This window comes from Xiphias gladius, chromosome 3 (assembly GCF_016859285.1).
Source record: "Xiphias gladius isolate SHS-SW01 ecotype Sanya breed wild chromosome 3, ASM1685928v1, whole genome shotgun sequence".
Taxonomy (NCBI): domain Eukaryota; kingdom Metazoa; phylum Chordata; class Actinopteri; order Istiophoriformes; family Xiphiidae; genus Xiphias; species Xiphias gladius.
The window spans coordinates 23312832-23332164 of record NC_053402.1 but is presented as its reverse complement, the minus strand read 5'-3'; the positions used below and the strand labels follow the sequence as shown (position 1 = coordinate 23332164).

The window sequence follows — 19333 nt, the reverse complement described above, 5'->3', positions numbered from 1 at the left end:
GTAAACATTTTATGAGCATTGTGGGAATTCAAAATGCTGAGCCTTTTTTCTTGATCCTACGTTAAGATACTGTAGTTACTGTTTTTTTAACCAGACAACAAGTATCTCCATACTTGAAAATGTTGTGATTCATGCAACGTTTAGGTCTATTGTACAAAGATTAGAATAAATCCTTATATCCAGGCATACAGCACCGAAACACCCACCTACATTTCCTCTGGCTTAAAACTGAGCGTCTTCACTTGTTTATTTATTTATTTATCTACCGGTCTATTTTTGATTCAAACAACCTTCATCAAGTATGTGAACAAGCGTTACACGCATTCCATATAGGCACACGTGGATGCTAATTAAATTATCCAATCAGAGGACCACAAAATTAGATCAGCTGGTGAATGAAACACAGGTAGGTATAGATAAACCTGTTATATTAATCCCATATCTATTATAACTTCCCTTATTCCTAGGACAGCGTGGGGTTATTCCATGGATGGCAAATACACACTGTTCAGCCAAAACATTAAGACCGGTAACAAATTGTGAATATCGGTCCTTTATCATACACCTCATGTTGCCATTTTCTAAGTCTTTGACTTTGGGACGATATGTGGTTGTTATATGGATGTCGTTTCGATGCTCTTTGGGGCATTAGTCTCGGAAATAATTATCTCTTGTCTTTCTAAAGCTTGTGATATTTTAAAGTTTTTTTTTTTAATGACAAGATGCCGTCTGTACCGAATAACCTTGATGGCTATGTGTGTGTTTAATGCACCAACTGAGCTAATTTCTGTGTTCCTCTGATTGGATGATTTGCTGTACTACATGTATGTACTGTATGTACGGTATCCGGAAGTGTCTTAATGCTCGTTCTTTCATGTACGTGACGGAAGTTGCATGGACGGAAACGTCCCGTAGAATAAATAACCCAGCAGTAAGCGACACAGAGTTTGTGTGGAGAGTTTGTCACTTTGCTCAAGAGTCCTAAACACACAAAATAACAAAAAATGCAAACCAAAAAAGTAAAAAAATTTCCTTCAAGGAAGACTTGAGTTGACTTCTACTCCATTTAAGTTTTGCATGACTGGTGTTTGGGTTTTAGTGACAGATTCAGAAGTTTGTAGTACGCATTTTTTTAATATATCAGAGGATTTACTGATGTTTGCAGGGTGTAAAATTTTAAAGATGGTTATAAGCTGATATAAAAGTTAAACAAAGGTCTAAATTGGCAGAAACTTTGACACGATAAAAAAAAAAAAAAAGACACTTTAAAAAAAGATACTTTATCTTCGGCCTGGGGAATACCATTTACTTTATTTGTGCATTGTTACAGCACAGGCTCTGGGTCAAACTGATGGAAGTTGTTTTGGCTTTCCATCCGAGGAAGGTGCACTGCACCGGTTGTGTATGGGCAGCAGGGAGTGCTAGAGGCAAAAGACCTCACTTTTCTTCTTCAAGAAAATTTGAGAATCCCTGTGGAAATTCTGTGCAGGATTGAGAGGGTCGGATAAAGTTTGCTCGGCCCTGAAGTTCAGAGTGTATGTGTTTGATAAAGTTCTCATAGCAGAGATCAGAGACTTGCACCGGTCTCAGCAGTCCAAAACACTCCTCCAGATCTTGCTGACAGTGGACGACAAGCATATAGAGTTAATATGAGGAAGCTAATGAATATGAATGAGGTAAATGAAAGCTGATGAATGTTATCCCTTATCTCCATAAAGATTAGACAATTCCCTTGAACCTCTGCCAAGGACATACACAATAAAGAACAAATTTGAAGAGTTAGCTTGTCTAGCAATTTGATGGACGTTGATAAGGTTATATCACAACACAGTGATATATAATATCTGGATGAGAACACTGAAAATAATCGGAGCTGAAGCACCGAGGAGGCTGCAGTTCATTTTTAATAGTTTGTCCATCGTCGTGGCCATTGCTAAAAAAAACTGAATAAATAAATGTAGATTTAAAAAGTATCTTTTACCACTATCCTGGGGCTAATATACACATTAGAGTTACTAAAATGAATATGTCTATTAGGGTCTTTTCTTCCCGAGAGACCACTGCTAGCTGACGAAGAGATATATACTCTCATTTTCCTCTTCATTTTCCTGGTGTCAGATCAATCATGCACCATCCCAACTCAAGGTGAAACCCATCAAAGTGTCATTCTCCCATTGCCAAAGATTCACGGGAAACTCCGACACACAGACGGGCAGGCAGACAAACAGAAAGACAGCATCAACAAGCGAGTTAGGGGGGGAAACAAACAGCCGTGATGCCCGGAGAGATTAATCTGCTTTACTGGCAGTTCTCAAGAGCAAAACGGGGAAAATTCACTGTGAACACAACTCCCAGCCGTAAAATCGGCTCATAAACACCACTGGGCCACATGAAAGAAACTGCTGAGATAAAGTCCGCCCAATCTAAGAGATAAGATAAATTGGTGAAACTTTGCTCAGAACATGTTGGCTTTAGAAACCTAAGGTGAGATGCCAAGAGGTGGATCCTCTTGTAAATAAGAGTTTTAGCCGGAGGATTGAGTCAGTTAAGATCTGTGAAGTGACTGTGTTCACCATGCAGTGGACTGCAAGCCTCTTCTGCCTCCTCTGGGCTTTGTCTATCCTCGGAGCTCCGGTAAACAAACAGAGACAGAAAGTGCTGCTGATCTCCTTCGACGGTTTCCGGTGGGATTACGACCGTGATGTCGACACACCAAACCTCGACAAGATGGCCGAGGATGGAGTCAAAGCCCTGTATGTCACACCTCCTTACCTCACCATCACCAGTCCTACACACTTCACCCTCTTGACAGGTAAAGTGTTTCATTTTCTACAACAGTGCTTCCAGTTGGCAGGGGATCTGCATATCATGACGGAGTAGGGAACCGCTCTGAGTTTACTTTGCAAGGATAGAAAAAAGCCACGGGAAGAAGGAATTAGTTGTAATTGAATGTCCCAGGGTCCAACAGCTTTTATAGCTGAGTAAGATGATTATGCTTGGATGACTGAGGGAAGAATTCTCTGCTCCCTTTCTTATTTTGACTCTCAAATCATCAGTGCCAGCTAAAAGAAATTTAACTTCCTTGAAATTAAATTCCTCTAATCTCCGAAGTTGGTCGTAAGACCTTGTCCAAAAGCGTCATGCCACTCAGCCCGTTAAGTTGATAGAATTTTTAATGTGAATGTGTCACGCTATGAATAATGAGTGCAGGCGGACTGACAGCGATTCTCTTCCGCAGGCCGCTACATTGAGAATCACGGGGTAATCCACAACATGTGGTTCAACACAACCACCACTGTGAAGAAAACTTACTATCAGACTCAGTTTGTGAATGAGTGGTGGGACAATGGCACTCTGCCTATCTGGATCACAGCGCAGAGACAGGTCTGTGCACAACGATTTCCATCTTATCACTGAGAGACTGTTTTAATGTTTGCAGCACTAGAAACCATTCCTCTTGACAAAACACCTCTGAAAGCCTGCGGAACGATTTCAGGTAGATCACCACAGTTATGTTGCAAATGATTTCGCGGGTGCAGATGTTAACCGCATGGGAACGGCCGCTGTAGTAAGGTCGCCTAAAAGGTTCAGCTGTAGGTTTAAGAAAATTGATGAAAACCCAGCAGCTGATTTGATGTCATGTATGTTGAGCAACAGTATGAACAGATTAATTCAAGGCAGGCTTGTAAACGAGTCAAAGTACATGTGTGATATTTATGTGTGTGTGATGTTAACGTGGCCTCTTTTTCCGAACCTTCAAGGGCCTAAAAGCTGGCTCTCTTCACTTCCCTGGCACAGCTTCCAGTTACCAAGGACAGGTTGCTATGGTGCGGGAAGTGGAGCCACCGCGTTACAACTACAAGAACGAGACCGCTTGGCAGGAGAACGCAGACAAGGTGATGGGCTGGTTCAGAGACCAGGAACTCGACTTTGTGTCCCTGTACTTTGGTGAGCCAGACAGCACAGGGCACAAATACGGCCCGGACTCCCCGCAGCGTCGGGAGATGGTCAAGCAAGTTGACAGAACTGTGGGCTACATTCGACACTCAGCTGAACGACATGGGCTGACCGACAGCCTAAACATCATCATCACAGCGGACCACGGCATGACCTCGGTGTACCGCAATGGTCTGGCGCAGGAGATCACCCTGTCCGAGATCCCGGGCTTCTCCTTCCGTGACCTGACGTTTCACCTGGTGGACTACGGGCCCTCTGGGATGCTATTGCCAAAGCCAGGCAAGCTGGAGAAGGTCTACAATGCCTTGAAGGGCGCCCATCCACACCTGCACGTGTACAAGAAGGAGGAGATGCCAGAGCGCCTCCACTTTGCCAAAAATGATCGTATCCTCCCCATCGTTTTATGGGCGGACTCCGGATATGTAATCAATGGGGTGCGTTGAAAGATAAAGTCACATTTTCTTTTTATATCTCTCTCATTCAAGAATTGGATGTTGACTTGTAAGAGTGAAGGCGAGAATTTTGCAGAACCACAACCGTTCGGTGTGTGTCATCTACTCACTAAGGGGCTGCAACGGTGATCAGACGTGTCAACTCACATGTCTTCTCTGACATCACTGACTTGGGTTTGGACAAAAGTTTAACATGCTGGAAATTTTAAAACCGTAGAGTTGTGTGCAGCAGCAATTTTTCTGCCCGCTGCAAGTCCTATTGATTTACCCTTTTAAGTAAACAGTTACCTCAAGTTGTCATTTGTGCCCTCTAACATGCCAAGTTGCAGAGTGCAGCTTTAAAGCAGCAGCAAAATGCAAAAGCCTTACTTTTATTACTGACAAACCTAAAAACAAAAGCTACTATAAAAATATTGGCAACTTATTACCAATAATCAGAAATTTATTGGTTGGTTATGACCCACTTAACTAGCTATTGCGACAAATCAAATGACAAGCACTGATACTCTAATACAGATAAACAATCAGTGCATGCTGTCCAGTTTATTCTGGAAACATTCTCAAGTCTTGAGCATAGAAATGCTGAAAAAATGCTGAAACTGGACACTTTTTTCAAAAAACTAGAAACAAGGAGTTATATTCTAGTCATAGCAAATTACAACTTTAATCAAGTGAATTTGCACGTCCTCGGGATAATCCAGGCCTGGCTGATGACATGCAGTGCACTCAAATGCTTCATGAAGCTATTCATGCCTCAAAATTCAAAATTAGCATTTTCATTTGGCTCCGCGCTCACTCAGTCAATCCACTGTGCGGCAACTTTGCAGCTGAATGTGTCAGTCGGTACCGAGAACCGTCGGATCATAACCTAATTTAAAGAGAAAATTTCTGAACCCATAAAACGTCTTCAAATGCTGACGATGACGAAAATAATCACTCCCGCGAATCCACTGATGAAATGGATTATCTAAAGTCTACAGGTTACGACCGGTCATGATCTCGACTGCATTATCTGACTCTTGGCTCTCTCTCTTTATGGCCACTTAAACTCCTTTTAGTTTGATCCCAGAGAAGGATAAGCACCTTGAGACCCTTACATAATAGCTAAGATACCTGGGTGTTTTACTTGGTGATATTTATATCACAGTTTGTTTCATTAAACTTAATGTATACTCCAACATTATCGAAAGGAATTTATGTCTTTTAAGTATTTTATAAAAATGGAAAATGTAGAGATGGATTCAAATTCTCATTTACCCACTTTCATGGGTTGATAGCAGTCGCAAGGAGAAAAACAGGCCTTCATGCTACAGTATGGAAACGACTCCTTCACTTGGCCAATACTTCCCTCTGCTGACTAAATGTGAGCAGGCTCAGATGAGTGAACTCTTTTGCTGCTAGGGTCCTGTCACAAAAATCACTGTCAGAGTTACAGTCTAACGGAATCTAAAGTGGGTCAAGCGAGCTGTGTTACCTGTCGCTGTGTGTCCTCGCAGTACTTCCCGGTTCAGTTCCACAAGGGAGAGCACGGCTTTGACAACCAAGAGATGGACATGAAGCCTTTCTTCAGGGCAGTGGGTCCAGCGTTTCACAAGAACCTGGAGGTGGGACCTTTTGAGACCGTAAACATCTACCCCTTGATATGTCACATCCTGGGCATCCAGCCGGAGGTCAACGACGGCCACCTGAATGCCACCAAACACATGCTGGTTACCAGCGCCACTGCTCAGGGTGAGTTTATATCAGACTAATGAGCCTCTCCCCGTGGCCTCGAAAGTGTGTCACTCCAACACCTGCTCCTTCATTACTGGGCCACTCATTCATCATTTCTGACTTCGCATATGTCCACATCAAATGTAGAGCTACTGTGGGTTAAAACTAGAAAGTACATCTGGCATCGCTGCTCACGGGAAGTTCAGAAAGATTTTAAGAAAGGAAGTCTAAAAATCTGATGCCAGTGTCTGGTGTTAAATACTTAAAGGACAATGCTGCTAATATTCCAAATTTGTCAATATATCCCATGAAAAGACAAAAAAACCAGTGATGTGTTAGTTCATCTCTCAACATTGTCTGACTTTCCTACCGAGTACGTCAATCTCAGCCCAGACCCTACTAGTTCCTACTGAAGAAATAAATCTTTTTTTTAAAAAGGGGGGGGCAGTAATATATAGTTTCCTTTTTTTTTTTTTAATAAAGGCACAGGGATTTCCTAAAAAAGCTGTGTACTGTAGTTCTCAGCAAACTTTACTCAGACAGGGGGAAACCGTGCATTTGTTGGAGGCTACTTTCAGCAGCGGATTAATACACATGTGGTGCTCTAGTGAATATTTGGGGCAGCAGGGCGGTGTGTGTGTGTGTGTGTGTGTGTGTGTGTGTGTGTGTGTGTGTGTGTGTGTTCATGGTGATGAAGGAACAAGTCACCCAGTGTAACAGTGCGGCTCGAAGATGTCCTTTTTTTTTTTTTTGTAAGAGTTTTTGGACAAAAACAATGGAGCTCATGTGGATCTTGTCCCCACACCGAAAGTGGCTGTGTTTCCTGCTGCGAGCCACTGACGACATTGATCACAGCAGTTTGCAGTAAACAAGCTCCTCTTGTGGTGAGCAAAGCTCAGAGCATACTAAACACTTCTGTGCCTGGGCTACACAGTTAAGAAGTTATTGGACAAAATGTAAAAGCAGTTGCTATAGCACCATCATGTGGTCAACTGACGCAGTTTAGTGCTTGAGTAGAGCCAGTGTTTTGTTTCTGTGGGTTTTGCAGTATTGGAAATACAGGTACTTTTAGGTAAGAAGCAAATGAGTAAGAAAAATCACAATAAAACAGATGGGGCAAAATGGCACCGTGGTTCTTTATTTGAATGAAATTCCGACAGTCTGCAAAATCAGTCTAGAAATATCAGCGTCAACCGTCCAAAATGTGAACGTGTTCTGCGTTTTTTTTTCAGGCGAGGATGTGAATGTCCTGCGAAATGCTTTCGTTGGACTGGCTGCAGTGGCTGGATTTCTGGTTTTAGTTTTTATAGTGATGACATCCCACAAAATGCTCGAGAACAGACGCCGGAATAAAAGGTAACGACAGAGTGATGAAAAACTATTATTGAACGCCATTGCTGTTTGTCCCCTGTAGGTCTGGGCAACGAAGGTCAAATCAGTATTTCAAGAAAAAAAAATTTTTGAGGACAAGGTAATTTTTTTGTATATTGATAAAAAATGTAATAACATGGAAATTGTATCGTTCTGTTTTTCAGATCAGGAAGTTTGACACATGTTCCAGAGAAAGAAAACACAAAGCAAACTTCACTTTGATCATCCAACAAAGCGAAAAAAGGAAAAACGTAATGTGTCAGTGTGAAACCGAGAAACTGCTGCCCGTGGACAGGCTCTCTGGGTGATTCTCCCTCATCCTACACTCTGTTAATTACATATAGAACCAACGAGCTGCGCTGTACATAACCATTTTACAAATTATTATTATTTTTTTGCATCGAAATGAAGAATACAAATGGACTGCACGCTTTTTGTTTATTTTGTTTGGTACTCTGTTGATTCCTCTCATGCAGACTGTGAGTAAAGAAGGTTTATATGCGCTGTATAATACTGTCTGCGTGAATAAACTTGATTTGCCTAAACCTAGTTTCCTTATGGTTATTAAGTTGTCCTGTCAGTGTGCCTTGAATAAAAGCACCTGAGACCACGAATTTACAGCAACTATTTGTCTTTTAAATTGATATTAATTTTTTTTTTTTTAAAAAGAAAAACCTAGAAACAACAAAAATTAAAGAAGCAACACGAAACGGAAAGTGATCAAATTAATACACGGGCCTTCGCAAAGCGTGTTTGAAGTGATTACTTTTATTGCTCCCATGTCTCCACTTTCACTTACAGTATACAAACATGTTCCGATCAGACGACGGCGTCTGCCAAGGGACATAAATCACCGAGCACACTCGCGGTTGCCCGCCTCGCTGCGAGCAGCAGTGTCAAGTCGCGCGCGGAAGCACCGGACTTCCGCTCGGGGCTTTTTCAAAATTAAACTGACGCCCCCGACGACGTCCAGACCGACGTGCGATTGGTCTTTCGTCTCCGTTCAACTGAAGATGTACGATCGACACAGATGCCACGGCGACGCTGGGTTTTTTCTTCACGATGCCGAGAAACCTCCGTTTTATTTCTAGCTCACACGAGGAAGATAAAAGCAGAGGGAGGGACATGTAATGCGGCATCTATGCTTTGACCAGTGGATGCAAGTCTACATTTTACAGCCTGAAAACTTTTTAATTTTTGAAGTAAATCCCTTACTCACTATGCCCACTGACACGATTTACAATTCACAGCACTTTCTATTTCATTTAAACATAATTTTAAATTTTATTTACATTAAACAATTCGCAGAATGAACCACTCACTGGCTACATTGCTTGCTAATAAAGCCAAAAACAAGTGACTGACGCCGCCTGAGCTCTTTCGCCCACAACTGCAACACGCAATATTTCGTGATGATTGTCACTGTGGCCATATTGTATTTATCAGTTTGAGAAGAGACACTGTGTGTATTTCTATTGTTAGGGTGCATTTTAAAGATCCGACAGAGGACGACAGATGGCAGTTTAGCCTCGTAGTTTAACTCCGGCTGATTTGCACTTCTTGTTTTCTGTAGATAAACGAGCTGCGTCCTACACGAACGAATCATAGAGTCTATGAGAAAACACACAGCTTGGGCCGAAATAAACCCAGAGACGCGGACCGCCGATTTCCGACTTACGACGCTATCACTTTCCTTTTGTTGCCACTGCCAAGCCGGGCCCGCACCTCCGATCAAGCGCCGAGGGAGGCGACCTCTCCGGACCAGGTCCTCGGTCACTCGTCCCCCCCCCCCAAAAAGGGCAACTCCCCGGCGAGTGCGAGCGCGAGCGGCGCCGCGGCCGGGACCTACCTTTATTTCGAAGGCGAGGCCCCGCACGTCCGGTCCTGCCGCGGGCGCGACTCCGATTGGCTTGACGCGGCTCTCGTCTTTTTCATAAAGGACTCTTATTCGGCGGCGAGGGCAGACATGGAGGAGCTGAGCGCCGTGGGAGAGCAGGTTTTTGATGCGGAATGCATTTTAAACAAACGACTGAGGAAGGTGAGAGCCGCGAAACGTTTTCTCCTCTGTCCGCGTTTTTCTCCTCTCTCACTCTCCCCCTCTCCCTCTCTCTCCCTCCCTCTCTCCCCTCTCTCTCTCTCTCTCTCTCTCCCTGGCTCTCTCCCTCTCTCTCTCTTTCTCCGGCGGCTGTTTACAAACCTTCTTCCTCTCTCGCTCTTTTCTTTCAGGGAAAGTTGGAGTTTCTCGTGAAGTGGAGGGGCTGGTCGTCCAAGTAAGTGCAAGTGCTGCCGCTCGGCCCCAAACAATGAAAACAACAACAACAACGCGTCGCTGGCTGCTTCTGTTTAAGCTCCCGGCGAACCCGTTCATTTTTAATTTTTTTTTTTTTAATTATTATCATTATTATTACTGTTATTATTGTTACCACCATCATCCAAAGCACCGAGTCCAGCCCGCGTCAGCCACGGGCTGTCGGTTCATTTTCGTTGCCGTAGGCAGTTTCTCCAAATACAGCTCGAGTGTTCTGCCTTTACATTTGCTTTCTTTTGTTCGTGACACCCCCGATTCGGGAAGTTGGAGGAAAAAGCCAAAAGAAATACTTTTTGAGGCTGCATCAGTTTGATCTCTCTCTGGTTTTTTCGTACCTCCCTTTACGCGGATGATTGTGATGTTTGACTCATTTTATTGCTGACTTAAGACGACTTTGTGTGTGTGTGTGTGTGTGTGTGTAATAATCAATAATGCGGTCCAGTTTTCGGGGGCTGTGTGATCTTTGACTTATAGCTGCCTGTTATCGTGTCGTTATATTCGTCCCGTAACTCGAAATTCAAAACGCTAGTTCAGCCTGTCGTTACCCTGCATTTTCTGTTTCTGCTTGCAAGGCTACACTCTGACTTCATTTCTGGTCACTTGCCCTTTCTGTTCACTCCACATTGTTGCTGTAATCCACCATCAATGCACACGGTTGCCTGCCAGCTCCATGGCTTTCTGTTAGAACCACATCCTTTGTGTGTGTGTGTGTGTGTGTGTGTGTGTGTGGAGGGAAAGGGTGGGGGTTGATTATTTCACTGGTGACTGCTAATCAGAACAGGCTACTCAACAACAAGTGATGAGGAGAAAGGTCATTACACACGCACCTAGTTCGGATCACTTCAGGAAAAGAAACAAATCAAAACCAAACAAAATGACCTGTTTTAGGTCTGGGTTGTTTTTGTTTTGTTTGTTTTTGGTTTGTTTATTTTTAGTAAATCCGACACAAGCAAAAACAAAACCCGCAGCGGACCGTGTCATGATGCACAGGTGCAGCAGACAGACTGCTGCAAAACAAAACTGGGGTTTTTGGTTTTTTTTGCCGCCTGAACGACGCTCCGTTTGGTACCGTGCCATCGCAGGCTACAACAAACTCGTTGCTTTCGCAATTTCCCATAAACGTCGACGGTCTTCCCTCCTTGTTTGTTCACATGGTTGTACAGAGAAGAACAGTTGGGTTTTTTTCACCACAGCTGAGCTCATTGTGGAAGGGAAAATAGCTATAAACCGAAACTGATTTGGCAGCTGTGGGAGGCAAATTGTACCCGATGTAACGTTTCACTGCAAAAGCGTAACTTTCCCAAAAAACTTCTTCACATACATGTACTCCTGCCCCGGAAACTGTATCAAATTCTCCGATTTTCCCTGTGCGCGAGTACAATGATTAAAAGCACGCAAAAGTGTTTGCAGCTTTCCCGAACGGCCGCACTCGTAGGCCCGGTGAAAGATCTGCTGTAGCAGAGAGGCGAGGCGATGGTTGAAGACCGACCCGACCACGGAAGCCTGTTCCGGTTTATCCCGGACCACTTTCTCGCCCCCCCGCACGCCCGGCCGGTTGCTGCGTAAAGCGGGTGCGGTCGTCCCGTTTTTGTGGCTGCGAAAGGACGCCGCCCTCCGGTGGTGCCGTCGAAAAATGGTTTCAGACGCCGTTAAACGACCTGTCGTTTTCGCCGGAGTTCATATAATCTTCCAGTGCACGTCAAGCTACCGCGTGACAGCTAATATGTTAAATGTTTGATTTGCGGAATCAAACAGTGCATATCAGTGGACACATGCTGTTGATAATGCATCGACATGCATTGAGAAAACTTTTTTTCTTACCCCCCGTCCATACAAAAAGCCCGATAGGAAATTTCTGGCTAAGGAGTTTCAGCTCACTTATTAAGATATCAGTCATAAACGATAAAGCCGTCACACAGCTCTCACTGCACTGGTCTATTTCTCTGCGTAACGCAGCACAATCCCACAGTATCATTTAATTTATTACTTTTGAATGCTATATTTTAGTTCTCGCCCTGTTGTGATCTCTCTCCCTCTCTCTCAGCCGACCCCTTAAATTATTTGTCTAAGGTAACGCACAAGTTGCCTGCAGCAAGTTCGTGGCCGAGTCCTCCGCTCCCGAACAAACAAACTGTGTTGAAAGGCTGTTTTTCTAAATTTGGAGTCGCTGCTGCTGCGGCTGCAGGGTACATTTAATCTTGTGGGGCCACCTTGCGCCTTTATTTTGACTAACGCTGTGATGTGCGACACTCTTCACGTCGATTTATTCCAGACACAACAGCTGGGAGCCCCAGGAAAACATCCTTGACCCGAGACTGTTGGCTGCATTCAACAAGAAGTGAGTGTCCCTATTGCAACATTAAACACACCAACGGAGTGGTCAGTCCGTTAACCTTACAATTAGTTTCGTAACACTCAAACACACATTAAGTTATAGGATTTTGAGTGATTTGGGAACCTTGTGCAAAAAAAAAAACATTTTACCAGCAGACTTGTTGAATTTTTAGCTACAATCTTGATTTCTTTACATGAGGAAGTTTATAGCAAAATCTGAAATATGTTAAATACCTAATTGTTACACATTGGATGTCGTTGAAATCCTCATGGTAAAGAAAATACTCTGTGTTGATACACAGCATGTTTTCTGAACGTTGCCTATTTTAATGCTCACCCGCGTCGCGTTTTAATCCGAACACTGACAAAAACGGTAAATTTAGTCGACAGCAGTCTACGAAAATGTAAAAATTTTTACACGACAGACGTGGAGCTATAATATTGATTAATGAAAACTCATCAGTTCCACAGTAAGCGTATGTCAATTTTGCTTATTTATATTATTCTTGTTTATAGAGAGCAAGAAAAGGAGCTCCTGATGCGTAAGAGGGGGAAAAGGCCAAGGGGACGACCACGGAAAATCCTTGTGAGTCTAACTTAAAGCAGAACGTCCCTTTTGACGCCCTAGTGCACGGTATCTAATGTTTGCTCTTTATATTAGGAGAACGTGCCTGAGGCTGCAAAATCAAGCAGCTCTTCATCCGGCTCGTCGTCGTCGTCCTCCGATTCCTCATCCTCATGCTCCTCCTCCTCGTCCTCATCAGACGACGATGACGAAGACGGCGCCGTTAAGCAGGCAAGCCCCGGTGTTAGAACACGAGACCTCCATCCTGTCCCTCAGAAGAAGGCACAGATTGTTGTGGCGAAGCAGGAGCCCCCAAAGAAACGGAGCAGGAAACCTCTGCCCCCTGACGTGAAGGAATTTCAACAGAACAAGGGCCCTCGCAAAATCCTGAAAACGTCCAAAGATGCAGATCTTCCGGGAGCAATCAAAAAGCCCGTTCACCCGGCGAGCTTCACCTTCATGGGTTTCCACCGGGGCTCGGCCAGGGACACAGTGGGTAGTCAGAACAGGAGCTCTCTGACCCAGGGTGGGGCTGTTAAAAACTCCATGAGCTCTGTGGGATCTGTGGGATCTGGCAGGTCAGTCCAGACTGCCTCCCTGTCTCTGAACAAATCCAGCCAGAGCAGGAATGTCACCGAGGCTAAACTGTCCATCTCTAGTATGAGCAGTGGAACAAGTCTGGATTTGAAAGCAGCTGCTGGCAAATCAAAAGGGGTAGCAGCGTTGAATTTGAATACATCCAAACACCCCATTCAAGGAACCACTCAGCACACACTAAGCTCCCCCAACGGACAAAAGAAACCCCAGGGCCCTGTGTCAACACTGCAGCGGATACCCAATACCAAAGCTGTGGCTTCTGTACCAGCGAAGAACGCCTCCTCCAATCAAGGTTCTGGCCTTCAGCTGCTCCACCTTCAGAGCAAACCGGTGCAAAGCAGTGACGCCCCTGGAAACGGCACTGCCCCAGTGTCAGGCCTGAGAAATGCAACAAATCCAGCAAGGAAAGCCACCGTCGCACAAAATCAGGAGTACAATCCTCCCAAGAGTCCTGCAACCCCCGGAAGACCGCAGGCCAGAAAGAACCAGCCCGGAGCAGACAAGGTCAAGGAGGCGACCTCTAGAGTCCAAGGCAGGCTGGAGAAGAGCAGTGTGCATAAATCCTCCGCAGAGGTCCAGAGCCAGCAGGAGCGATCGGCCTACAAAGATGGCAAGAAAGCCAAAATGAACGACATGAGCACAGGTGAAGAGGAGAGCAGCTCCGACTCCGACCAGGATTCTTCCTACACCGGACGGGATCGCTCAGTGGCGGTCCAGAGCCAGGACTGGAAGCCCACGCGCAGTCTGATAGAGCACGTGTTCGTAACGGATGTCACAGCTAATCTAGTTACCGTCACGGTCAAGGAGTCGCCGACCAGCGTGGGCTTCTTCAGCATTCGCAACTACTGACAGGATTCAAGACACTGCAAACCAGATGGTATTTGAAGCAAAGAGACAGGATCTGGGTTTCTGAAGGAACTGGCTAAACCCTTGGCTGGAGAATTTCTGAGGAACACATCAGGGAATGGAGGTCAATTTGCTCTTCATTTTCTTTTAGTAAGAGACTAATTTTTAGGGTAAAAAAAAAAAGGGGCGGGGGGGGGGCAGACGTCAGTTATTGATTGTGATTATTTATTTGCTCGTGTCTACAAATTGTTCAAGAAATGGATCATCTCAAATCTCAACAAATCTTCGTAGTCTCAGTGAGTCCAAAATTTGTGTCGTTACCAGGGTGCTGAAGAAAAACATTCATCTTTTAAGTGCCGAGATAAAAACTCAGTTGACCCACGTGGACTGCTGAATCTGTTCGGCATTTTAGCATTCACACGTTCATTTATATCGATCTCTTCTGCGTTTCTCTGTTGAGATTATCTGCTTTGTTGTGACACACAACTAAACAGACAGGAGAACCCGTCTTAACGGAGACACCCTGAAAGGCAGGCATGGGCAGGAAGGCTAGCTTCTTCTATGGATGGCAGACATTTAGTTCCCCGTGTGTCATAATGTATTGTGAATCCATATCAATCAATAGTTAATGTAAACCAGTTTTTAAATCTTAGTATAGTGTTGTTGTTTTTTTAATGTTTCATAAATTAGCTACCTCTGTTTTTTCAACATTTGCTGCAAATGTATATATCAGTTTCTTTTGGGACAGGAAAACCTCCCCTTCCGGGGGTACACCATCATTGTGTCCATGGAATTGTGTTTAAACTGTACAGCTCTAATGTATTGAGTTCTCATGCTGCATAAACCCGTTAGTACCTGCGACCGGCTCGGGCAGCAGGCAACAGCTTTGTTTCTGCGTTATGAAAAACTCCCACCAGAACTGGCCCTGGGTCGCACACAAGCGTTGAACTGTGCGCACCTTTATCACCTTGAAAGAGAAGGTTTCATTCCACAGCGCAGCCAGTTTATCGGCGCAGTTTTCCAAATGGGCCGAAGCATGTGGGGAGTCAGATACGGTATCTCTTTTTTTTTTTTTCCTCCCTGGCGCTCAGATAAGACTCGGCTCTGGCTGACGTCTGCTCTTCAGCCTTTGCATCAGTTCTGTCCTTCAACGAGGTATTCACCAGCAACCGTAATCTTTCTCAGACTTGTAATAAATATGGACAAAAAAACCACAGAATAAGTGCTGGCGTTGACATGGCCGGATGATCGCGGACAGTGCACCCGACGAAGCCTCTCGCCCGGTCTGTCAAAGCCTCCCATGAGCCTTTGAGATTGCTAGAGGCAACTGCTTTCAAAGTGGGAAGTGGTAAACGGTTGAGAGTGAACAAAGCTCGACAATAAACCGTTCAGCGTTGTTTGTCCCAGACCACAAAACGCCAGATTTCATTGCGTCTGTTGCTGCCGGTGTTTCAAAATGTCTAGTACTGAAATAACAGATGTGATTTGGTTTTTCTGTTGTATTTTTTTTTTTTTTTTTTTACTTTACTTGCAGCTGCAGACGTCTCATTTCACCCGCCTGCATGGGTTCAGGAGCTGCAGGCCCAGCCTCCCAGAGAAAAAAAAAAAAAAAGAAAAAAAAAAAAAAAAGGTCTTTATCTGATGTAACGGAAAAGAAACCACAACAATGTGCGCTACTTTCTGCTCCCTCGAGAGGAGATCAGCAACAAAGCACTTCGACTGAACTCTTCTGTCTAATCCTGCTCTGCAGACTGTGCCTTTCTTTCTCTCAAAGACAAAAACATAAAGGCATTACCCCAAAGATAGCTAGAATTTCAGGTTTTTCGATAAAGGAGTACCCCTAGAGCTTAGCGGGGGAGACTGTACCGTTTTCTTGTTGTCCATATTGTTGTCAAACAGCGAAAAAAAAAAAAAAACAACACCTGCTGGAAGACTTATCGCAAATGTGTGGAACCGAGAAATGTCTGATGCCTCATCGAAAACAATAAGAGTGGTTCGGGTTCAAGTTGTAGAAGTACCTTCCACTCGGGGTCCGGCTGAAAAACCGACCCGGTGCGTTCTCATATCGCGCGTGCTACGGTGGAAAAAGCGTTTGTGCGCAGCACTTGGCTTCTTCTCGTCGGTGAATGTCAGAAATGCGTCGGGCGGTAGGTAACAGAATTAGTCTAGGCTCACTCCCAGTGTCATCTATCACTACCACGTCATAGGCTATGGGGTAACGCAAGGTGTGTATATGATTCCTTTTTCTTTTAATTGTATCTGCATTTCTTATTTGATGAAAAGAAAGAACTTGTCGAATTATTTTTTTGTTTTTGTTTTTTTCAGTAATGGTCTTTTTTTAGATCTACTAACCATTTCAGTGGAATGTTGTTCTCCTTACACTGTATTTATTTCAAATTAAGATCAAATTAAGAGCCTTGCAGGGTAGGACAGTGTCATCAATCCTTGTATTGTGCCGCTTGTCAAGTTGACTAATAAATGGTACAACACGTACGTCTGACTGTGGGTTTTCTTAACGGTGATTTATCAAAAACGTCAAACGTTTGCTGGTTCCGGCTTCTTAAAAGGTGACGATTATCTGCTTTCCTTTGTTTTATGTCGCTGTGAATCGAATGTGTTTGGGTTTTTTTTGGACTGCTCGCTGGGTTCCTGTTATTGCTATTTTTCACTTTTTAACCAGTCACTTAAATAAATAAACGGGCCGATAATGAAAATAATCATTAGTTGTAGCCCTACTTTCAGCACGTTAGCGTCACGCTTAGGCCTCTGGCTTTTCTGAAAGGGGCCACGGACCCTTCTTTATGAGTGATTTACCATGCTGATGGGACTCTCACCAACAGGAGATGCCCGTACCGGATCTGATCTTTCACTCTCCCCGAGGCCCTGTAGTTTCAGTCTTCCCTAGCACCACTAGAAAACCCAAGTCAATAGCCCTGTCTCTCTCTCTCCTGTCTCCCCCGTGAGACCCTCCACTGTGCCTCCTGGACGTGCGCCGTGAACGCCACAAGGTGGTGCCGTTGCACTTGAAGGTGAAGACGCCCAAGCGTGTTCCAGCCTCTTAATTAACCATAACTACACGATCTGGTAGTTTACACGCTTCAGATTGAAATCCTCAAAGCTAACGTGTCTGATTACATGCAGCAAACAAAGTGTCCATCTTTCCGATTTTCGCACCTCGAGTGCCCCCTTCAACGTACCACAACGGGATTTCCTCTGTGATGATAGTACAACAACATACACTCGGCCATCGGTGGCTCGAGTTTCGAGTTATCTACGACCACGGGTTCAAATCTAAAGGCAGATGTCCCCCGTTTCCACTGCATCCTCAGCCGATCATCTCGCCCACACTGGGAACCTGCGCACACTCTCACTATACGGCCGGTGATTAAATGTCAGCCTCTGGTTCCCCTCTGCTTCGCCTCGGGTCTGTGCAGGTAGTGGGACCGGTGGACTCGTGGACTGGGGGACGACCGCGGGGCAACTCGGCTTTTGATCCGGCACTTCGGGGATCAAATGATCCCTCGTCCCCTCGGTATGAGCGGACGGGCGCGCTGACGGGACAGGGGGACGACACGGGCCGGTCTGCCCGGCGGCTTCCCAGTCAGCCCTGGGCTGCAGACGCTCGACGAGACGGGCCGTTTTGGAGTATCAATCCTCGGCGGCTGGCGTCACGCACTTGACCGGGCTGTAGTGTGCATGACCTGCAATCGCAACCTCCTGCCCGCTACTGAACTTGATTCGCTTTCACAGACGAAACAACGAATCGATAAATGAAAAGGAAAAAAAAAGAAAAGTAAATAATAATGATGAGGTACACCGAAGCACCGGCGGCCTGGATGAGGAGACCACGGCGACCTCGGATGCAGGGTGATATCAAGGGGTCGCGCACAAGCGGAGCGCCCTGAGGGGGTCTGGGGTCTGGGGGTCTTAGTTCGTGTCCACGGTCTCTGTGAGCATGGCCGGTCGGTTCAAGCTCAGTTACGCACCCACAGGCAAAGACGTGTTTTATTCTGAGCAGTGGCGGCAGAAGAATCTGGAAGTTTCAGCGATAACCACGTGTATAAAAAAAAAAAAAAAATACTCCTCCACAGGTAAAGTACTGCATTCAAAATCTTTCTAGAGTAAAAGAGCAAAAGTATTATGAGCAAAATGTTGTCAAGAACGAAAGTTAAAGCATTCTTGGTGCGGAATGACCGTTTCCACTGTAGTTATAACCTATGGGGATTCTTATTACCGACGCATTAACCTGTGGGCAGCACTTTAATGCTGTAGCCGGTGGAGGCAGAGCTGTTGCTGGGAAGTCCAGTCTATAAGAAACGCATCGTATTTTATAGGCTGGTCACTTTTTTTATATATGTAAAAACTGAATCTGCAAAAACAAAAAAAACAAAACAAACTAGTGACTCTAACTGTCGCACAAATGTACCCGACTAACAGGTACAATATTTCCCTCTGGATGGACGCGGAGTGGAAGCGCGAAGGAGGAAAGATGCGTGAGGGGCTCCTCTCAACACGCTGTTGTTGTTGTTGTTCCGCTGCGGAGGCTAAATTAACAAGCGAGTCTGCAGGACCTTTCAACACACAGACCCCAGACCCCCGTCCCGTCCCGCTCCCTGTCTTTACACGCTCTTAAAACACACCGTCACACACAGGCTGACCAACCCACAGGGGTTATCGTTACACAAAGCGCGCCTCGATCCCAGAGATCCCCGGGTCCCGGTCATGTGGAGTTCTCCCAGAATAAGTTCAAGTAAACACTTAGGCGACAAAGAGGCACTCACAGTGGCCCGGTATGCGTAAACAGTGTGAACAGTGTGACAGTGTAATCCCGGCCCCCCAGCACACACGCACACACACACACACACACACACACACACACACACACACACACACGTACATACATATATATATATACCCGACAACCCAGCCCGGCTCTGACTGCAGGCTGGGGTTGGAAAGGAGCCCAAACCCCCACTTCTCCCTCAGTGCCGACGCACCAACCCCCCCATCCACCCCACACCTGACTCCTGGCAAAATAAGCCAGACTCCAATCCATCTCCCATCACAATAACACACACCCCTGAACCATGTTGTTGCGTTCAGCAAGTTCATCTCCGGGGAGGTTTTTTGTTTTGTTTTTTTTGTTTTTTTTCCCCAGGACGTGTCATTGTTTTAGCAGCACAAGGTGCC

General features: G+C 45.2%; 2 protein-coding genes across 2 annotated transcripts; both read left to right on the top strand.

Annotated features, from left to right (window-relative positions):
* Positions 1-2568: 2568 nt before the first annotated feature.
* Positions 2569-7999, top strand: LOC120788096 (ectonucleotide pyrophosphatase/phosphodiesterase family member 7-like). Its single transcript, XM_040123613.1, has 6 exons — positions 2569-2812; positions 3239-3384; positions 3762-4391; positions 5906-6140; positions 7355-7478; positions 7658-7999. Exons 1-6 carry the CDS (start codon positions 2575-2577, stop codon positions 7713-7715), a joined length of 1431 nt encoding a protein of 476 aa, XP_039979547.1. The 5' UTR covers positions 2569-2574; the 3' UTR covers positions 7716-7999.
* A 1411-nt stretch (positions 8000-9410) lies between these two features.
* Positions 9411-14311, top strand: cbx2 (chromobox homolog 2 (Drosophila Pc class)). Its single transcript, XM_040124366.1, has 5 exons — positions 9411-9531; positions 9720-9763; positions 12074-12139; positions 12652-12721; positions 12797-14311. The coding sequence occupies exons 1-5, from the start codon at positions 9460-9462 to the stop codon at positions 14144-14146; spliced, it is 1602 nt and encodes a 533-aa protein (XP_039980300.1). The 5' UTR covers positions 9411-9459; the 3' UTR covers positions 14147-14311.
* Positions 14312-19333: the final 5022 nt, after the last annotated feature.

What these genes read in the sequence shown, in the direction of transcription:
- cbx2 (XM_040124366.1), top strand. Translation starts at nt 9,460, where the DNA reads ATGGAGGAGCTGAGCGCCGTGGGAGAGCAGGTTTTTGATGCGGAATGC. An exon ending in TAAACAAACGACTGAGGAAG is followed by an intron (nt 9,532 to 9,719) that starts GTGAGAGCCGCG and finishes CTTTTCTTTCAG; the next exon opens with GGAAAGTTGGAGTTTCTCGT. An exon ending in TTGGCTGCATTCAACAAGAA is followed by an intron (nt 12,140 to 12,651) that starts GTGAGTGTCCCT and finishes TCTTGTTTATAG; the next exon opens with AGAGCAAGAAAAGGAGCTCC.
- LOC120788096 (XM_040123613.1), top strand. Translation starts at nt 2,575, where the DNA reads ATGCAGTGGACTGCAAGCCTCTTCTGCCTCCTCTGGGCTTTGTCTATC. An exon ending in CCGGATATGTAATCAATGGG is followed by an intron (nt 4,392 to 5,905) that starts GTGCGTTGAAAG and finishes GTGTCCTCGCAG; the next exon opens with TACTTCCCGGTTCAGTTCCA. An exon ending in TACCAGCGCCACTGCTCAGG is followed by an intron (nt 6,141 to 7,354) that starts GTGAGTTTATAT and finishes TTTTTTTTTCAG; the next exon opens with GCGAGGATGTGAATGTCCTG.